Here is a 15,392-nt window from a genome sequence, read left to right on the forward strand (position 1 = left end):
TGATGAGAGGCTCTGGGTCAGCAGTTGGCTCAGGACTCAATTGGAGTAGGAGTATTGAGTTTCAGTTTTGTTAAAGCAAGGAAAAAAGAGTCATTACTTTTTTTTTTTTTTTTGGTGGTACTGGGGATGGAACCCTTCTACCTCTGGGCTACACTCCCAGACCTATTTTATATTTTATTTGGAAACAGGGTCTCTTAAGCCAGTGAGGCTGGCTTCGAACCTGCGCGATCCTCCCAGCATGCACCACCATGCCCGGCTGAGTCGTTACTTTTGATTAGAATAAAAACTAGGAGTTTTAGGATATGCAGATCAAATGAAGAATTCTTATATAGAGAATATCAAAGATTTTTGCTGGAGAAACTGGCGTTTATAAGGTTTATAAGCAGGGTTTTAAATTCTAAATGTCCTTGCCTGCTCTCATTACTCTTGTTAGGAGGTAAGCAATAACCTTCAAAATGTTTTCCTGGACATGCATTTCTAGCATCATTCATGCATAGTTATTTTATAATGTCATTATATTTGATTGTGAGTCATGAATAGCAGTTGAAAAGATGATGACATTCAGCAAAAAAGCTGGTAGGACCATACTGGTGTGGGCGCCATTTATTGACTTTCGGCACATCACCGAGTTCAGTTTGAACCCTGAGAGTGGTGTGATTGGTGTTGATTTTGTAAGGTTGGTAATCATTGGTCAGTAATAGCTGTAATGCTGTTGGAGTTTTTCAGATAATAGTAGTGAGAAGCGTTGTCTCCCAGTTCTACCTGGGTGATGTGTTTGTGGCTGCCTTTCTTTTCATTGACTCAGCAGTGACTAGAAGGAAGTCTTGTTTCTCAGAGAGAGAGGGAATGTGTAGGATATGAGGGAGAGTGAGGAGGTGCGATGGAGACTCAGACCTCTCTTGGCAGGAGGATGTGAGGAATTCCAAAGCTTTTGGAACTTTTCTCTTGGGCCTTAGGTCCTCTTTAGAGGTTGCTGAGTGCTGCATTAGCAAAGCAGGCAGGTTCTTTAGTGCAAATAATTGACCATAATGACCAAAGCCAGACTGCAGGTCATTAAAAAAAAAACCCAGAAGCCGGGCGTGGTGGCGCACGCTTGTAATCCCTGCGCTTGGGAGGCGGAGACAGGAGGATCGCGCAGGTTTGAAGCCAGCCATGTTGGCTTAAGAGACCCTGTTTCCAAATAAAATATAAAATGGGTCTGGGAGTGTAGCCCACAGGTAGAAGAAGGTTTCCATCCCCAGTACCACCAAAAAAAAAAAAAAAAAAAAAAATCCAGAAAAGGATGCATGATCTGTTGATACTAGGAGCCGAGAGAGGAAGACTTTCAGGTGATAGAAAAATATAAGAAGCCTGATGAGGTCCTAAGAGGCCAAAGTTCCAGTAAGAGGTAATTTTGCTACTTCCAGAGGTGAAAGCTAGTCCTCGTTTAGTCATCTGTATACAAAATTTAAGAAATGGAGACTTTCTGTGCCTGTGGTGATTGATCAAGACTCAGCTGGGAAGCGGAACATGAATGCCACCCCGTCCTTTCTTTCTGCCTTGTAATCTAATGTCAGCTGACTTTTTTTTTTTTTTTTTTGGCCACCTTGCACACTGGAAGACTTCTAAAGGAAGAGAAAGAAAAGTTGAGTTCACTAAATTAGAGATGTAAAGTTGCTTATTTTGGCAGGAATCAGAAAAGATAATAGGATACTTTGTTGTTGTTGTTGTTGTTTTTTTTTTTTTTTTGGTGGTACTGGGGTTCCTGGAAGCCCTTCTTCCTCCGGGCTACACTCCCAGACCTATTTTATATTTTTGAAACAGGGTCTCTTACGCCAGCACGGCTGGCTTCGAACCTGCGCGATCCTCCTGTCTCCGCCTCCCAAGCGCGGGGATTACAAGCGTGCGCCACCACGCCCGGCGTAATAGGATACTTTGGAGGGACATTAAATTTTGTTAAAAATCTGTTGATTTTGGCCGGGCGTGGTGGCGCACGCTTGTAATCCCAGCGCTTGGGAGGCTGAGACGGGATGATCACACAGGTTCGAGTCAGCCTCAGCTACTTAGTGAGGCTCTCAGCAACTCAGTGAGACCCTGTTTCCAAGTAAAATAGAAAGTAGGTCTGGGAGGATAGCCCGGAGGTAGAGAGCCCCTGGGTTCCACCCCCAGCACCACACACACACAAAATCTGTCGGTTTTAGACACAGCATCTGTACAAAGACATGGAGGAGATAGTGAGCTTAGGACCAAACTAATGAGTATTGATTGATACATGTTTGGAGCAGAGAAATGTGAGAACCGCTGGGATGACATCCACTTACTGCCAATCTTGGGCTACTGAGAAACTGAAGTCTAAATGGAGATGTGAAACAGACAAATGTGAAAGGAACTTTGGGGACTCATACTGAAACGTAAAGAAACCACTCAAAGGGAATAATAGCACTGTCTTTTTTTTTTTTTTTTTTTTTCTTTTCTGTGATACTGGCGATGGAACCCAGGGGCATTCTACCTCTGAGCTACACTCTCGCCCTATTTTATTTATTTTGAAACAGGATCTCACTACGTTGTGTAGGGCCTTGATAAGTTGCTGAGGCTGACCTCAAACCTGTGATCCTCCTGCCTCAGCCTCTGAGTCCTGGGATTACATGCCTGTGCCACCACGCCCAGTGATATACCTTTTAGCCTTTTAGAACAGAAGGGAAGGCCTTTTCATTCTTTTTTTTTTTTTAAGTACTGAGGATTGAACTCAGGGGCATTCTACCTCTGAGCTACACCCAGCCCTATTTTTTATTCTTTATTTTGAAAGAGGGTCTCACTAATATATATCATGTATATGATATATGTGAGACCCTCTTTCTATACATATATATATATATATGTATATATATATATATATATATATATATATATATAATTACAGCCAAGCTGTGTATGAAACAAAAGCTCTTGGGTATTCAATAATTTTTAAGAATATAAAGGAGTCCTGAGGCCCAAAAGCTTGGGAATCAATGCCTTAGAGAAAGGTAAACCAGTAAGCAGGGGAGGATGGGATCTAGATTCTTGTCAAAGAGAAGTAGAGGATATGATTTTCAGAGAAGGAAAGCAGAGAAAGACCCCTGAGGCATGTGAAGTAGGAAGATGGCTGTGGTAGGAAATGAAAAGCCTCTTTGGGCCGCGAGTGGATTATTTTGACTGTTTTTCATTTTGTTTTGTTTTAATCTGTGGTTTCTGGTGTGGACAGTATTATAAGAGTTCTGGAGCTTGAACCTAAACTTCTGCCGCTGTCATGTGATAGAAGCTGTTATGAATTGATTTCGTGGATCATGAGCCCAAGACCAGCCCAGATATTTGATAAGATTTGGAAAGTACATGGTGAACCGGAATCAGTGGGGTTATAAACTTCCTAGTGTTTTAACAGATTTTTACCATCTGCTCCATTTCTCACAACTCACTCCCATTTCAGATCCAGAAAAAAATGTCTACCTTTCTCTGCCTTATGCAATAATTGATGCAATTGTATTGAAGCACAAATGTGTGTTCTCTCTCTCTCTCTTTTTTTTTTTTTTTTTTTTTACAAACTACGTTTTGCATTGTACAGTAGGCTAGGTACTCAGTTCTTCTTTTATATGTTGGAACTATTTCTGGATGCTCTTCTCTTAAATTTGTCTTACTTCCCAGACAAGTGAGGTCTTCATAAACACAGGCTCGATTGGTCTGAGCGGTGTGACATGTGAATTCTAAAGCTAATGAAACTTGTGCTTCAAACCTGTTCCCTTTTTATTTGTAACATTATTTCCCTCTTTTTCCTTTTTTTTTTTTTTTAAAGAAGCCCTTCAGATTGTATTAGCTTTGGACTTCCCCTTCTCATTGTTGGGGCTCCAGATCATGCTCTTGGGGATCTAGGAGTTAACTCGAAGCCAGTGTTGGATGAGCAGGGCATGCGTAAGGAAAGGAGGTTCGCTGCAGCACTTGAAAAAATTCAGGGCACAGCAGTAAGGGGAGTCATCTGTTGGCTCAATCTATAGCAATATTTATTTGAACCTCAAAGAACTTAGAAGACAAAATTATAATCTGTACCACACCGTGTGTTGTGTCCTCTGTCATTTGAAGCCTTTGAAAATCAGTGATGCATGTACTTTTCTGACTTTCAGGTTATGAGGGAATTTTAATATTAATGAAAGTCTCAGGGCTGAGAAGTATTTTACCAACTCTTAGCCTTCTTTTCCCCCTGGACTTCTCAGCCATTTTCTCCAGAGAATCTCATACTCCTTACCCTCCCAGTATTTATCCTGTTAACCATCATGGCAGCACAGCACCGCCTGGCATACGTTCTCTCTCCAGTGGGAGTTACTTCTTTTTTCTTCTTTTCTTTTTTCTTTTTTCCCCCCCAGTACTGAGGATTGAATTAAGAGCCTCACACATGCTGAGTACACACTGTACCACTGAGCTACTCTCCCAGCTCCTAGAAGAGACTCTGAATTCTCCTCTTACAGACGAGGAAACTGAAAGAAGATTGGTAGCTTTAAAGGTCACACAGCATAGAGAGTGGTAGGGCTCAGGCTCAGAACTTGGTGTTTGATGGTGACACCCTTTCTTTGTTCCATCTTCCTGCTGGCACCAGATAACGTGACACAAGAAACTAGAACATAGACACACACACGCACACACACTCACGCACGCACGCATGCACGCACCCCTAATGTCCAAGAGCCTAGAAGTACTCTCTACTTTTAAAAATAGTATAATGTTTAGCCGGGCGTGGTGGCGCACGCTTGTAATCCCTGTGCTTGGGAGGCTGAGACAGGAGGATCACACAGGTTCGAAGCCAGCCTCAGCTACTTAGTGAGGCTCTCAGCAATTTAGTGAGACCCTGTTTCCAAATAAAATATAAACTAGGTCTGGGAGTATAGCCCGGAGGTAGAAAGCCTCTGGGTTCCACCAAAATAAATAAATAAATAAAATATATATATTATGTTTTATCTTTTAAAGTAGTTACTGGACACACAGGCATTTGCTTTATTGTTATTCATTATGTCCCATGTAAGAATTCATTTTATTCTTTTAAAATCATTTTATAAAATGACTAAAAGAGTGTAGAAAGTATATTGTTTATATGAAATTCTTTTTTTTTTTCTTGATATTGGAGATTGAACCCAGCAGCATTTTTTTTTTTTTTTCAGTACTGGGGATAGAACCCAGGGGCATTCTATTTCTAAGCTATACCCTCAGCCCTATTTTTTATTCTTTTGAAACAGGTTCTCACTGAGTTGCAAGGGGCCTCAGTAAGTAGCTGAGGCTGGCGATGAACCATGATCCTCCTTTATCATCCTCCCAAATGCTGGGATTACAAGCGTGCGTCATCACATCTGGCTTCTACCCAGCAGCATTCTACCTCTGAGTTATGCCCCCATCCGTATTTTATTTTTTATTTGGAAACAGGATCTTACTAAGTTGCTGAGGACGACTTAAAACCTACAATCCTTTTATCTCAGCCTCCCAAGTCCTGGAATTACAGGCGTGCGCCATCATGCTTAATTTATGGAATACTTTTTGTATGTGTTATGTGTGGCACTAGGAATTAAACCCAGGAGTGTTTTACCTTTGAGCTATGCCCCTATCCCTATTTTATTTTTTATTTGGAAATAGTGTCTTGCTAAATTGTTGCTGAGGCTATCCTCGAACCTTTTGTCCTCCTCCCTCAGCCTCCCAAATCATGGGATTACAGGCGTGTGTCACTATACCTAGCATGGAATATATTTTTTATTAGTACAAAGCAAAGGACAAAAAAACAAAAAGCCAAGTAAAAAAATATCATGCGCGGTAATTATCCTACAGTATTCTTTATGCTTGTATATAGAGAGAATAAATAGAAATGATTAAGATTATTACAGTTATTTAATGTGTATAACAAATCACCCCAAAACTTAGTAGCTCAGAACAATAAAACCCAGTGGTTTATTGAGGCCTACAAGCTCTTTAGTGTTTCGTAAAAGATTTGTCCTCCCTACTGGTCTCAGAACTGTCGGAAACATGGGGGAGTTATTTGGTTACCTAATTTCATTGGTCTTTATGCAAGTCAACCATCTCTTGCCTTCTATATGTCAGGGAATATGGCCAGGACTCGCCCATTGCTCCTTTAGGACGTGTCGGCCCATGTGCTTAGCAGGAGCAGGCAGGCAGTGAGGACTCAGGACAGTGAAGCAAGCCGTGCTGCCGTTCACCGACCTGGCTGATTTCTCCTTTCACCTGGTTTAGGTATTTGGCCCGGGTTGGGGAGCTGGAAGCTACTGACACTGAAGACCCAAATCTGAGTTACGGACTGGTGGTGGACTGTGGTAGCAGTGGCTCCCGGATTTTTGTTTATTTCTGGCCAAGACATAATGGGAACCCCCATGACTTGTTGGACATCAAACAGATGAGAGACCGAAACAGCCAGCCTGTGGTTAAAAAAATCAAGCCAGGTACTCATCAGAATTTATTTTGTTGTTGATTTCTTTTACCTGCTGTAGGCATGAGAGAGAAGAGAAGAAGAGGTGGAAAGGAAAGCTACCCTTTTCTTTGTGGGAGACTAGGGGTGGGAGAGCTATCTCATTCATTGTTGCCCAACTCCTCTCAAATAAAATGAATGTTTTATTTCATTCATTAAGAACCGTATGGGGGTATCAGTTGTCTGAGCCTTATGTGGCCTGCTTTTTAAAGAACTTCTTTTATTTTACTTAAGGAATCTCTGCAATGGCAGACACTCCAGAACATGCCAGCGATTACCTTCGTCCTCTGCTGAGCTTTGCGGCTGCTCACGTGCCGGTGAAGAAGCACAAGGAGACCCCCCTTTACATCCTCTGCACCGCGGGCATGAGACTTCTCCCTGAGAGGTGCGACGCTGGGTGTGGGAGGTCACAGGAAAGTGGGCCACAGGGCTGATCCATGCTGACCCCCTGGTGGCATGAAGAGAGCCCCGGCGCAGAGGGAGCAGCCTCCTGGACCCAGTCATGGCCTCACCACTTCTCAAATCTTCATGCCATTTGCTTCTCCGGGGTCAGCATCTGTCTGAGATGGCCAGAGTGGTTCCTGGTCTGGATTGAGGATGGGGAGTCTTTGAGTCATGAAGCCTGGAGGGAGAAGTAAATTCCAGAAGGGTGGTAGGAGGCTCACCTGAGGAGCTGGGCACCTACCAGTGGCTAGCCAGAGAGCTCCAGGAGGGATGCCACCTTGCCTGTCACTCTGCCTGGGTCCTGGTGGTGACTAGTGAGACCCTTCTCTGGCTGCTACTCAAAAACTCAGCCTCCATTGGTGTAGATCAGCTTTCTCAGCCCCAGCAGGTTGAGTCTTTTCCACTTGACCTCAGCGGTGCAGCCTGACATCTTGCCACCTGCTCCTCCTTCCTGCATTAAAGAGGAGGGCCGGGGTGGGGTGGTGGCACATGCCTGCAGTCCCAGGGATTGGGAGGCTGAGACAGGAGGATCACAGATTCTGCCAGCACATAGTAACTTACTGAGACACTGTTTTAAAATAAGAAAGTAACATAGGGCCGGTGGTATACCTCAGAGGTAGAGCACCCCTGGTCCAACCCTCAGTACCACAAAAAGGGGGGACAAAAGGGGAGAAAGATGAAGAGTAGGAAAAAGAGGTCAAATCCCTCCTTGTTTGTGATTTCTCCTCTTTGACACCTCCTGGTTTCTCCCTATCCTTGCCGATGCGTGTGGACTTTTTTTTTAAAAGCATGAATAGCCATCCTGCCAGGTGTGAGTGACATCTCTATCTTGTTGGTTTGCATTTCCCTGATGACTAATGACCTTAAGCAATTTTTTTCATGTACCAGTAGGTGGTTCATTGTCTTTGGAGAAAAGTCCTTACCACTTTAAAATTAGGTATATATAGTTTGCCACTGAGTTGTAATAGTTGTCTTGAAGATGAACTCCTTACTAGGTTACTAGGTTTGCACGTATTTCTTTCTCTCCTGTATTGCACCTTTCCCTCCCTCCGTCGGCCATCCCCTTGCTATGCAGAGCTCTGCAGTGTGCTGCAGTCCCACGTGTTATCTGGTTTTGTTGTCTGCACTTTGGTGTAATATTAATGAGATCATTGCCAGCCTTAACTTTAGAACCCAGCTTCAGGAGTGTTCATAATAGTCTCGGGTATTGGGCATTTCTTACTAGCTTAAATATTTCCCATATCTAGGCGTGGTGGTGCATGCCTGTAATCCTAGTACTTGGGGAAACTGAAACAGGAGGATTGCAGATTTGAGGCCAGCCTCAGCAACTTAGTGCAACCCTCCACAAATTAGTGAGACCCTGTTTCAAAATAAAAAGGCTTGGGGTAAAGCTCATAGGTAGAATGCCCCTGGGTGTAATCTCTAGTCACACATACATACACACACACACACACACACACACACACGAATGAATGAATGAATGAATGAATGAATAAATAAATATTTTTCCTTGGTCAATAGCAGTTTCCTTTTCTACAAATCTCAATTTTTATACTTGGCCTTCCTTTTCTTAAAACAACAAGAAAAACCTCCGTGGTTCACACAGGGCTCATGCTGCTTGTGCTACACACTCCAGACAATATACCATCTGTCAACACTTCTTTTGGTGGACTTTTTTCTGCGTTTGGATTCACAGTTGGTAGTTTATTGTTGAGAAGATTGTTTATATAACAATTTCTCAATGTGACAGACCTTCTGTTTCCTTGTTTATTTCGCCATATATATCTTGGTCTTTTTTTTTTTTTTTTTGCAGTACTGGGGATTGAACTGATAGGCATTATACCTCAGAGCTACACCCCCAGCCCTAGTTTTTAATCTTTACTTTAAAATAGGGTCTCACTAAGTTTCGGAGGGCCTAAGTAGCTGAGGCTGGCCAGGAACCTGCCATCTTCCTGTCTCAGCCTCCCAAGTACTAGAATTACAAGCATGTGCCACTATGCCCAGTTTATCTTGGTCTTTTAAATTTTTGTTTTGTTTTTACTTAATTTTATATTTATTTATTTATTTATTTATTTATTTATTTATTGCAGGTCTGGGGATGGAACCTAGGGGAATTTGACCTCTGAGCTATACCCCCTGCCCTATTTGTTATTCTTTATTTTGAAACAGGGTCTCACTAAGTTATGGAGGGCCTCACTAAGTAGCTGAGGCTGTCTGTGAACCGCGATCCTCTGGTCTCAGCCTCCCAAATGTTGGGATTACAAGTATGTGCCACCACGCTTGGCGTTTTTACTTAATTTTAAAAGTAAACATTAAATATTATAGCTGTAACCGAATGTCATTAAAGGAAATCTTAAAAGTAAATAGAACCAAACAAAAAACTTTACAATTGGACGGCCCTATCAAAACTCTTGCATTTTGTCCCAGTTTCTTCTCTCTGTCCAGCTACAAATAATTTCTATGAAATTGTAATCATACTGTGCATAGAATTTAGGATTTTTTTCCTTTGACAAGTAATATTCACATTGTTTAAATATTTTAGGAACCCTGGGAAGAGTATAGGTGACACAGTCTGAGTGGCCAGAGGTCTCACAACCAAAGAAGAAGTGGGAGGAAGGCCCGAGAAAAAGCGGACTTAGTTTAAAAAGGTGGACCCAGCCGGTAGGGGGCACTGGAGTGTGGTTGCTGGTGCAGAGGAAAGAATATCTTAGCTCCTGGTGTGTTGCTACTTTTTCTCAAAGAAGTTTCCATTGAAATGGAACCCAGTGTGCAGCTCCACTGTGTTTGTCTGTGGTGTTAGCTATCAGTGTAGAAGTGTAGAATAACAATATTTATCTTTTGTTTTTTTTTTTTTTTGGTGGTACTGAGGTTCCTGGAAGCCCTTCTACCTCCGGGCTACACTCCCAGACCTATTTTTACATTTTTATTTGGAAACAGGGTCTCCCAAGCCAGCATGCGCGGCTGGCTTCGAAGCTGCGCGATCCTCTTGTCTCTGCCTCCCAAGCGCGGGGATGACAAGCGTGCACCACCACGCCCGGCTAATATTTATCTTAAGAGATTCGCCTTCTTTTTTTTTTTTTTTTCCAGTACTGGGGATGGAACCCAGGAGCATTCTACCTCCAAGCTATACCCCAGCCCTATTTTTATTCTTTATTTTGAAACAGGGTTTCACTAAGTAGGGGAGGTTGGCCTAAAACCTGCCATCCTCCTCTGTCTCAGCCTCCCAAGGACTGGGATTACAAGCGTTTGCCACCATGCCAGGCTTAGCTTGTTTTCTGATGGCTTCTCCCAGTGCTACATCTGCTCTGGGCTTAAGGAAACCATTGCTGCCTTCAGAGCCCAGCTTGTTGTTGACATAGTGGCTGTCACTGCAAGAACCTGTTTTGCATGAGTAATGCTTTGCTACTTTGTGTGTGTGTGTGTGTGTGTATGTGTGTGAATCAGTATGTGGTTTAATCACCCAGATTGTATTTGGAATTTATTAGCACTTTGGATTTATTTCTTTGCCAAGGACATAACAATTTTTCCTATTTTCTTTTTATTTTGTAGTGGAAATACCCTTAAAAAATTACAAAGTTTGCTGGGCGTGGTGGCGCACACTTGTAATCCCCGCGCTTGGGAGGCTGAGACAGGAGGATCCTTGGGAGGCTGAGACAGGAGGATCGCACAGGTTCAAAGCCAGCCTCGGCTACTTAGTGAGGCTCTGTCTCTAAATAAAATATAAAATAGGTCTGGGAGTATAGCCCAGAGGTAGAAAGCCCATGGGTTCCAACCCCATTACCATCCCCCCCCCAAAAAAAATTACAAAGTTAATACAGAATGGTATTTAATAAAAAATTATTAGAGGTAGCTGGGCATGGTGGTACATGCTTGTAATCCCAGCATTCGGGAGGCTGAGACCAGAGGATTGCGGTTCGCGGACAGCCTCAGTTACTTAGTGAGGCTCTCTGCAACTCAGTGAGACCCTGTTTCAAAATAAAAAATAGGCAGAGCAGAGGGTGGAGCTCGGAGGTCGAATGTCCTTGGGTTTCATCCCCAGACCTGCAAAAAAAAAAAAAAAAAAAAATTCAAATTTATATAAAAGTAGAGGGAACAGTACAATGGATCCCTGTTTTTGCCCACCACCAGCTTCAACAGTTATCAACAGTTGCCATTAATTTTTTTTTTTTTAAATAGCCAGGTGTGGTGGAGTAAATCTGTAATCTCAGTACTTGGGAGGCTGAGACAGGAGGTTTGAGGCCAGTCTCAGCAATTTAGCAAGGTCCTCAGCAACTTAGACCCTGTTTCAAAATCAAAATTAAAATAGGGCTGGGGCTGTAACTCAAAGGTAGAATGCCTCTGGGTTCAGTCCTCACTGCCATACACACAAAGGAAGTTTTAAAAATAAAGGAACACTGGATTTTAGAAAATGAAAGTTCTAGCCTATTCCTATATATGAAGGGTTTTTGTTTTACCTTTAACACAAAGGAGATTATATTATATGTATTGTTTTGTAACCTTTAAAACCCAAAATATGTTGAACATCTTTTCACTCAAAACATGTAGATATAAGTTGACTTCATTTCTTCTAACAATTGTATCGTATCGCAGCGTGTGTGTGTAATTAATCAACCTCTGTGTTAAGTCATATATGTTAGTTATATAATTAATCAACGTCTATGTTAAGTAATTTTCAATTCATCGTTGTTATAAATAAATAATACTGCAGTATTCCTTTCTTTATTCCTTGGAATGAATTTCTAAAAGTATAATAGCTATATAAAAGGTTAGCACATTTAAAATTTAAACCAGTCCTGGATTGTTCCTTAAAAAGGTGGCACCTGATCATTTACATTCCAAGCACAATGTAAATTGATGTCTGTTTTTACATATCAATACCAAACCCATCAAGACAACCCCATAGACACTAAGTTTCTGTATCATACCCAAATTGGAAATGTTTGACCTTTGGGTTTTGTACTTGATCTGGGTTTTTCAATGATAAGATTTATGTAAAGGAAAAAACCAGAGATTAAGAAGTTAATCGTTAGCTTATGTTAAGGATTATATAAAAACTTGTGAGCCGGGCATGGTGGCACACACTTGTAATCCCCATGCTTGGGAGGCGGAGACAGGAGGATCACACAGGTCCGCAGCCAGCCTCGCTGGCTTAAGAGACCCTGTTTCCAAAAAATATATATATAAAATAGGTCTGGGAGTGTAGCCCGGAGGTAGAAGGGTTTCCAGAAACCCCAGTACCACCAAAAAACAAACAAACAAACAAACAAACAAACAAATTTGTGGAACTAATATTACCTTTTGGGTGGCACTAGGAGGCATTGCTTCTGTATTGTGTAAGACCTGAGGCTGAGATGGTGTTTCCTAATTTACATGTTTCTCTCTCAGTCGTTAGGAACAATGTAATTACATGTATTTTAGAGATTGAGAAACTATGCTGTAATTTCCTGTAGCTTATTCCTGCTCACTGAAAGGTGTAGAGCCATAGTCCCATCTTTTACTGCTCTTTGAGTTACAACATTGTTTAAGGGAAAGTATTTTTTAAGGCTTTTTACTGGTGCGTTGTAGTCTCACACAGGACTTGGTGGGCTCTCCTGAGCTCCCTCCTCCATACAGGGTACTGAGATTGGCGTTGGTATTCTTGCATATGTACTGAAAGCTAAGGAAGTGATTCCTTCATTGGTCCTCCCTCCCCGCCTTCCCCGAGCCCACCTCCCTGGCTCCACTGGAGTGTCTCCTCCGTTATCTGGAGTCCCTCTGGTATCCCTACTACTCCTTAGCTTCTGCATATTAGAGAAAATATGTGACCCTTTACTTGTTGTGACTGGCTAATCTCACTTAACAATGTTCTCCAGCTCCATCCATTTTCCTGCAAAAGACATAATTTTGTTTTTCTTTATTGCTGAGTAGAATTCCTTTGTGTATATATCCTACGATTTTGTAATCCATTCATCTGTTCACCTAGGTTGGTTCCATATTTGGCTTTTGTGAATTGTGCGGCTATTAACATGAGTATGCATATATTAACGTAATTATCTGACTTCAGTCCCTTGGGAAAGATACCCAGGAGTGGTATAGCCATGTACCACTATCCATTCCCAGTTTTCTGAAGAATCTCCACAGTCGTCTCCACAGTGACTGAACTAATTTGCAATCCCACCAGCAGTATAGAAGAGCTCCTATTTCCCCACATCCTCACCACATTTATTGTTATTTCACTTTTATTGTTATTTGACTTCTTGGTGATTGCCATTTGTTATTTGACTTCTTGATGATTGCCATGCTGACTGAGGTTAGATGAAATATCTGTGTAGTTTTGATTTGCATCTTCCTGATTGCTAATGATGTTGAATATTTCTTGTGTATTTATTGGCCATTTGTATATTTTCTAATTGTGAAGTGTCTATTTAGTTTAATTGACCATTTCTTGGTTGAGTTATTTTGCTTTTGTCTTTTTGTTGGAACCTAGGGGTCTTCTACTTCTGAGCTACACCCCCAAACCCTCCTTTTTTGTAGTACTAAGGCTTGAACCCAGAGGCATTCTTCCTCCAAGTTATACCCCCAGCCTGATTTTTAATTTTCTATTCAAACAGGGTCTTGCTAAGCTGCTGAGGCTGGCTTCAAACCTGCAATCCTCCTATCTCAGCCTCCCAAGTACTGGGATTACAAGGGTTGCATCACAACCAGCTCCCCAGCCCTTTCTTTTTTTTTGAAATAGGGGTCTCACTAGGTTGACCAGAGTCTCACTACTTGCTGACTGTCCTTGAATTATAATCCTCCTGTGTCAGCCTCCTAAGTACTGGGATTACAAGCATGTGCCACCATGCCCATCTGAGTTACATTTTTTTTTTTTTTTGTGGTACTGGGGATGGAACCCTTCTACCTCTGGGCTACACTCTCAGACTTATTTTATATTTTTATTTGGAAACAGGGTCTCTTAAGCCAGTGAGGCTGGCTTCGAACCTGTGTGATCCTCCTGTCTCCGCCTCCCAAGTGCGGGGATTACAAGCATGCACCACCACGCCTGGCTGAGTTACGTTTTTTTAAAGCATAAAGTCTTTTAAGTTTTTTCTATATTCTAGATATTAGTCAGTTGTCTATCAGAGGGATAGCTGGCAAATATCTCTCATTGCATAGGCTTTCTCTTTAGACTTTTGATGGTTCCCTTAGATGAGCAGAACCTTTTTAGTTTAATGCCATCCTTTATTCTTGTTTTAATTTTCTGAACTCTGGAAGTCTTATTGAGGAAGTTTCTACCTGTGCTGTGTTTCTATGTTGGAGTGTTGGACCTATATACTCCTGGTAGCTTAACAGTCTCTGGTCTAATTTCCAGGACTTTTGCATATTACCTTGCCATATGGCCTTTAATGGCTGTACTTTGAAGGCAGTTTAAATCTCTGAAATCAAACGAGAGTCCAAGGAGCAGCTGGAGCTGGGTGTGGTGGTTCACACTTGTAATCCCAGCTTTCTGGAGGCTGAGACTTGAGGATCATGGTTAGTGGACAACCTCAGCTACTTCTTTGGCCCTCTGCAATTTAGTGAGACCCTGTTTCAAAATAAAGAAAAAAAAAAAAAACAGGACAGGGGGTGTAGCTCAGAGGTCATATGCCCCTGGGCTCTATACCCAGACCCACCTGCGGGGGAAAAAAAAAAACCCAAGAAGCAGCAGGCCTGGACAAGTGGGCGAAGCAGGTAAATAGTGACATCAGAATAAGACGTAATAATAGAAGGACAAGTTGAGGCACTTGGTGAGAAGAGAGGCTTTCTTCTTTAAGAGCTGGTGGGGCGGGGATCTCCCTCTGTCGCCCAGGCTGGCCTAGGCTCAAGTGATTCTCCTGCCTCAGCTTCTTGTAGCAGGGCTACAGGTGTGTGACACTGCACCAGGTGAGAAGGCGGTTAATCAACATTTGGTTTTTTTCTTCTTTTTGCAGGAAGCAGCTGGCCATCTTGGCTGATCTAGTCAAAGATTTACCGCTGGAGTTTGACTTTCTCTTCTCGCAGTCTCAGGCAGAAGTGATCTCTGGGAAGCAGGAAGGTATGGGGCAGCTGGGCCCCTCTCAGCCGGCCTGGCCTAGCGTCTTTAGCCGATGTGTAGGGTTATTTCATATATCTGGTTTTTATTTTTCTTTCAGGCATATTCTTGATTCTGCTCTACAGTTGATTCTGCTCTACTTTCACATTCTGCACTGGTGTTTTAGACTGCTGCTTCTAGAAATCATCACTTTATATCTGGTTTTTCCTTAGTACTAAGCACTGTTTAGAATGTATTAGTATTTAATGATGATTCCAAATGAATCTTTGGTTAGCTAACTACTTTTGGAAAACATATATAGTTCCAAGAGTTGTATTGAGTATGCCAAACTCAGGTGGAAAGCTAATTACTAAAGTAAGGAAAAACTTTAATTTCAGGAAATTTATCAGGATGAGTTACTTTCATTTTGTTACAGGCTGTCTCTTTATTACAACTACTAAACAATTTTGATAC

At 42.1% G+C, this 15,392-nt stretch overlaps 1 protein-coding gene across 1 annotated transcript in view; it reads left to right on the plus strand.

Moving 5' to 3' along the window:
* The window catches only part of ENTPD7 (ectonucleoside triphosphate diphosphohydrolase 7), a gene marked incomplete at both ends in the record, with an annotated part of 38,974 nt that overhangs the window by 9,370 nt on the left and 14,212 nt on the right, over window positions 1–15,392 (plus strand). Inside the window, 3 exons of the mRNA XM_080694849.1 lie at window positions 6,235–6,440; window positions 6,701–6,851; window positions 14,839–14,942. Of these exons, the coding sequence (XP_080550975.1) occupies window positions 6,235–6,440; window positions 6,701–6,851; window positions 14,839–14,942 (461 nt within the window). The remainder of the gene's footprint in view (window positions 1–6,234; window positions 6,441–6,700; window positions 6,852–14,838; window positions 14,943–15,392) is intronic.

The sequence above is a fragment of the Muscardinus avellanarius genome, assembly GCF_963383645.1.
Source record: "Muscardinus avellanarius genome assembly, chromosome: 4".
Lineage (NCBI taxonomy): Eukaryota > Metazoa > Chordata > Mammalia > Rodentia > Gliridae > Muscardinus > Muscardinus avellanarius.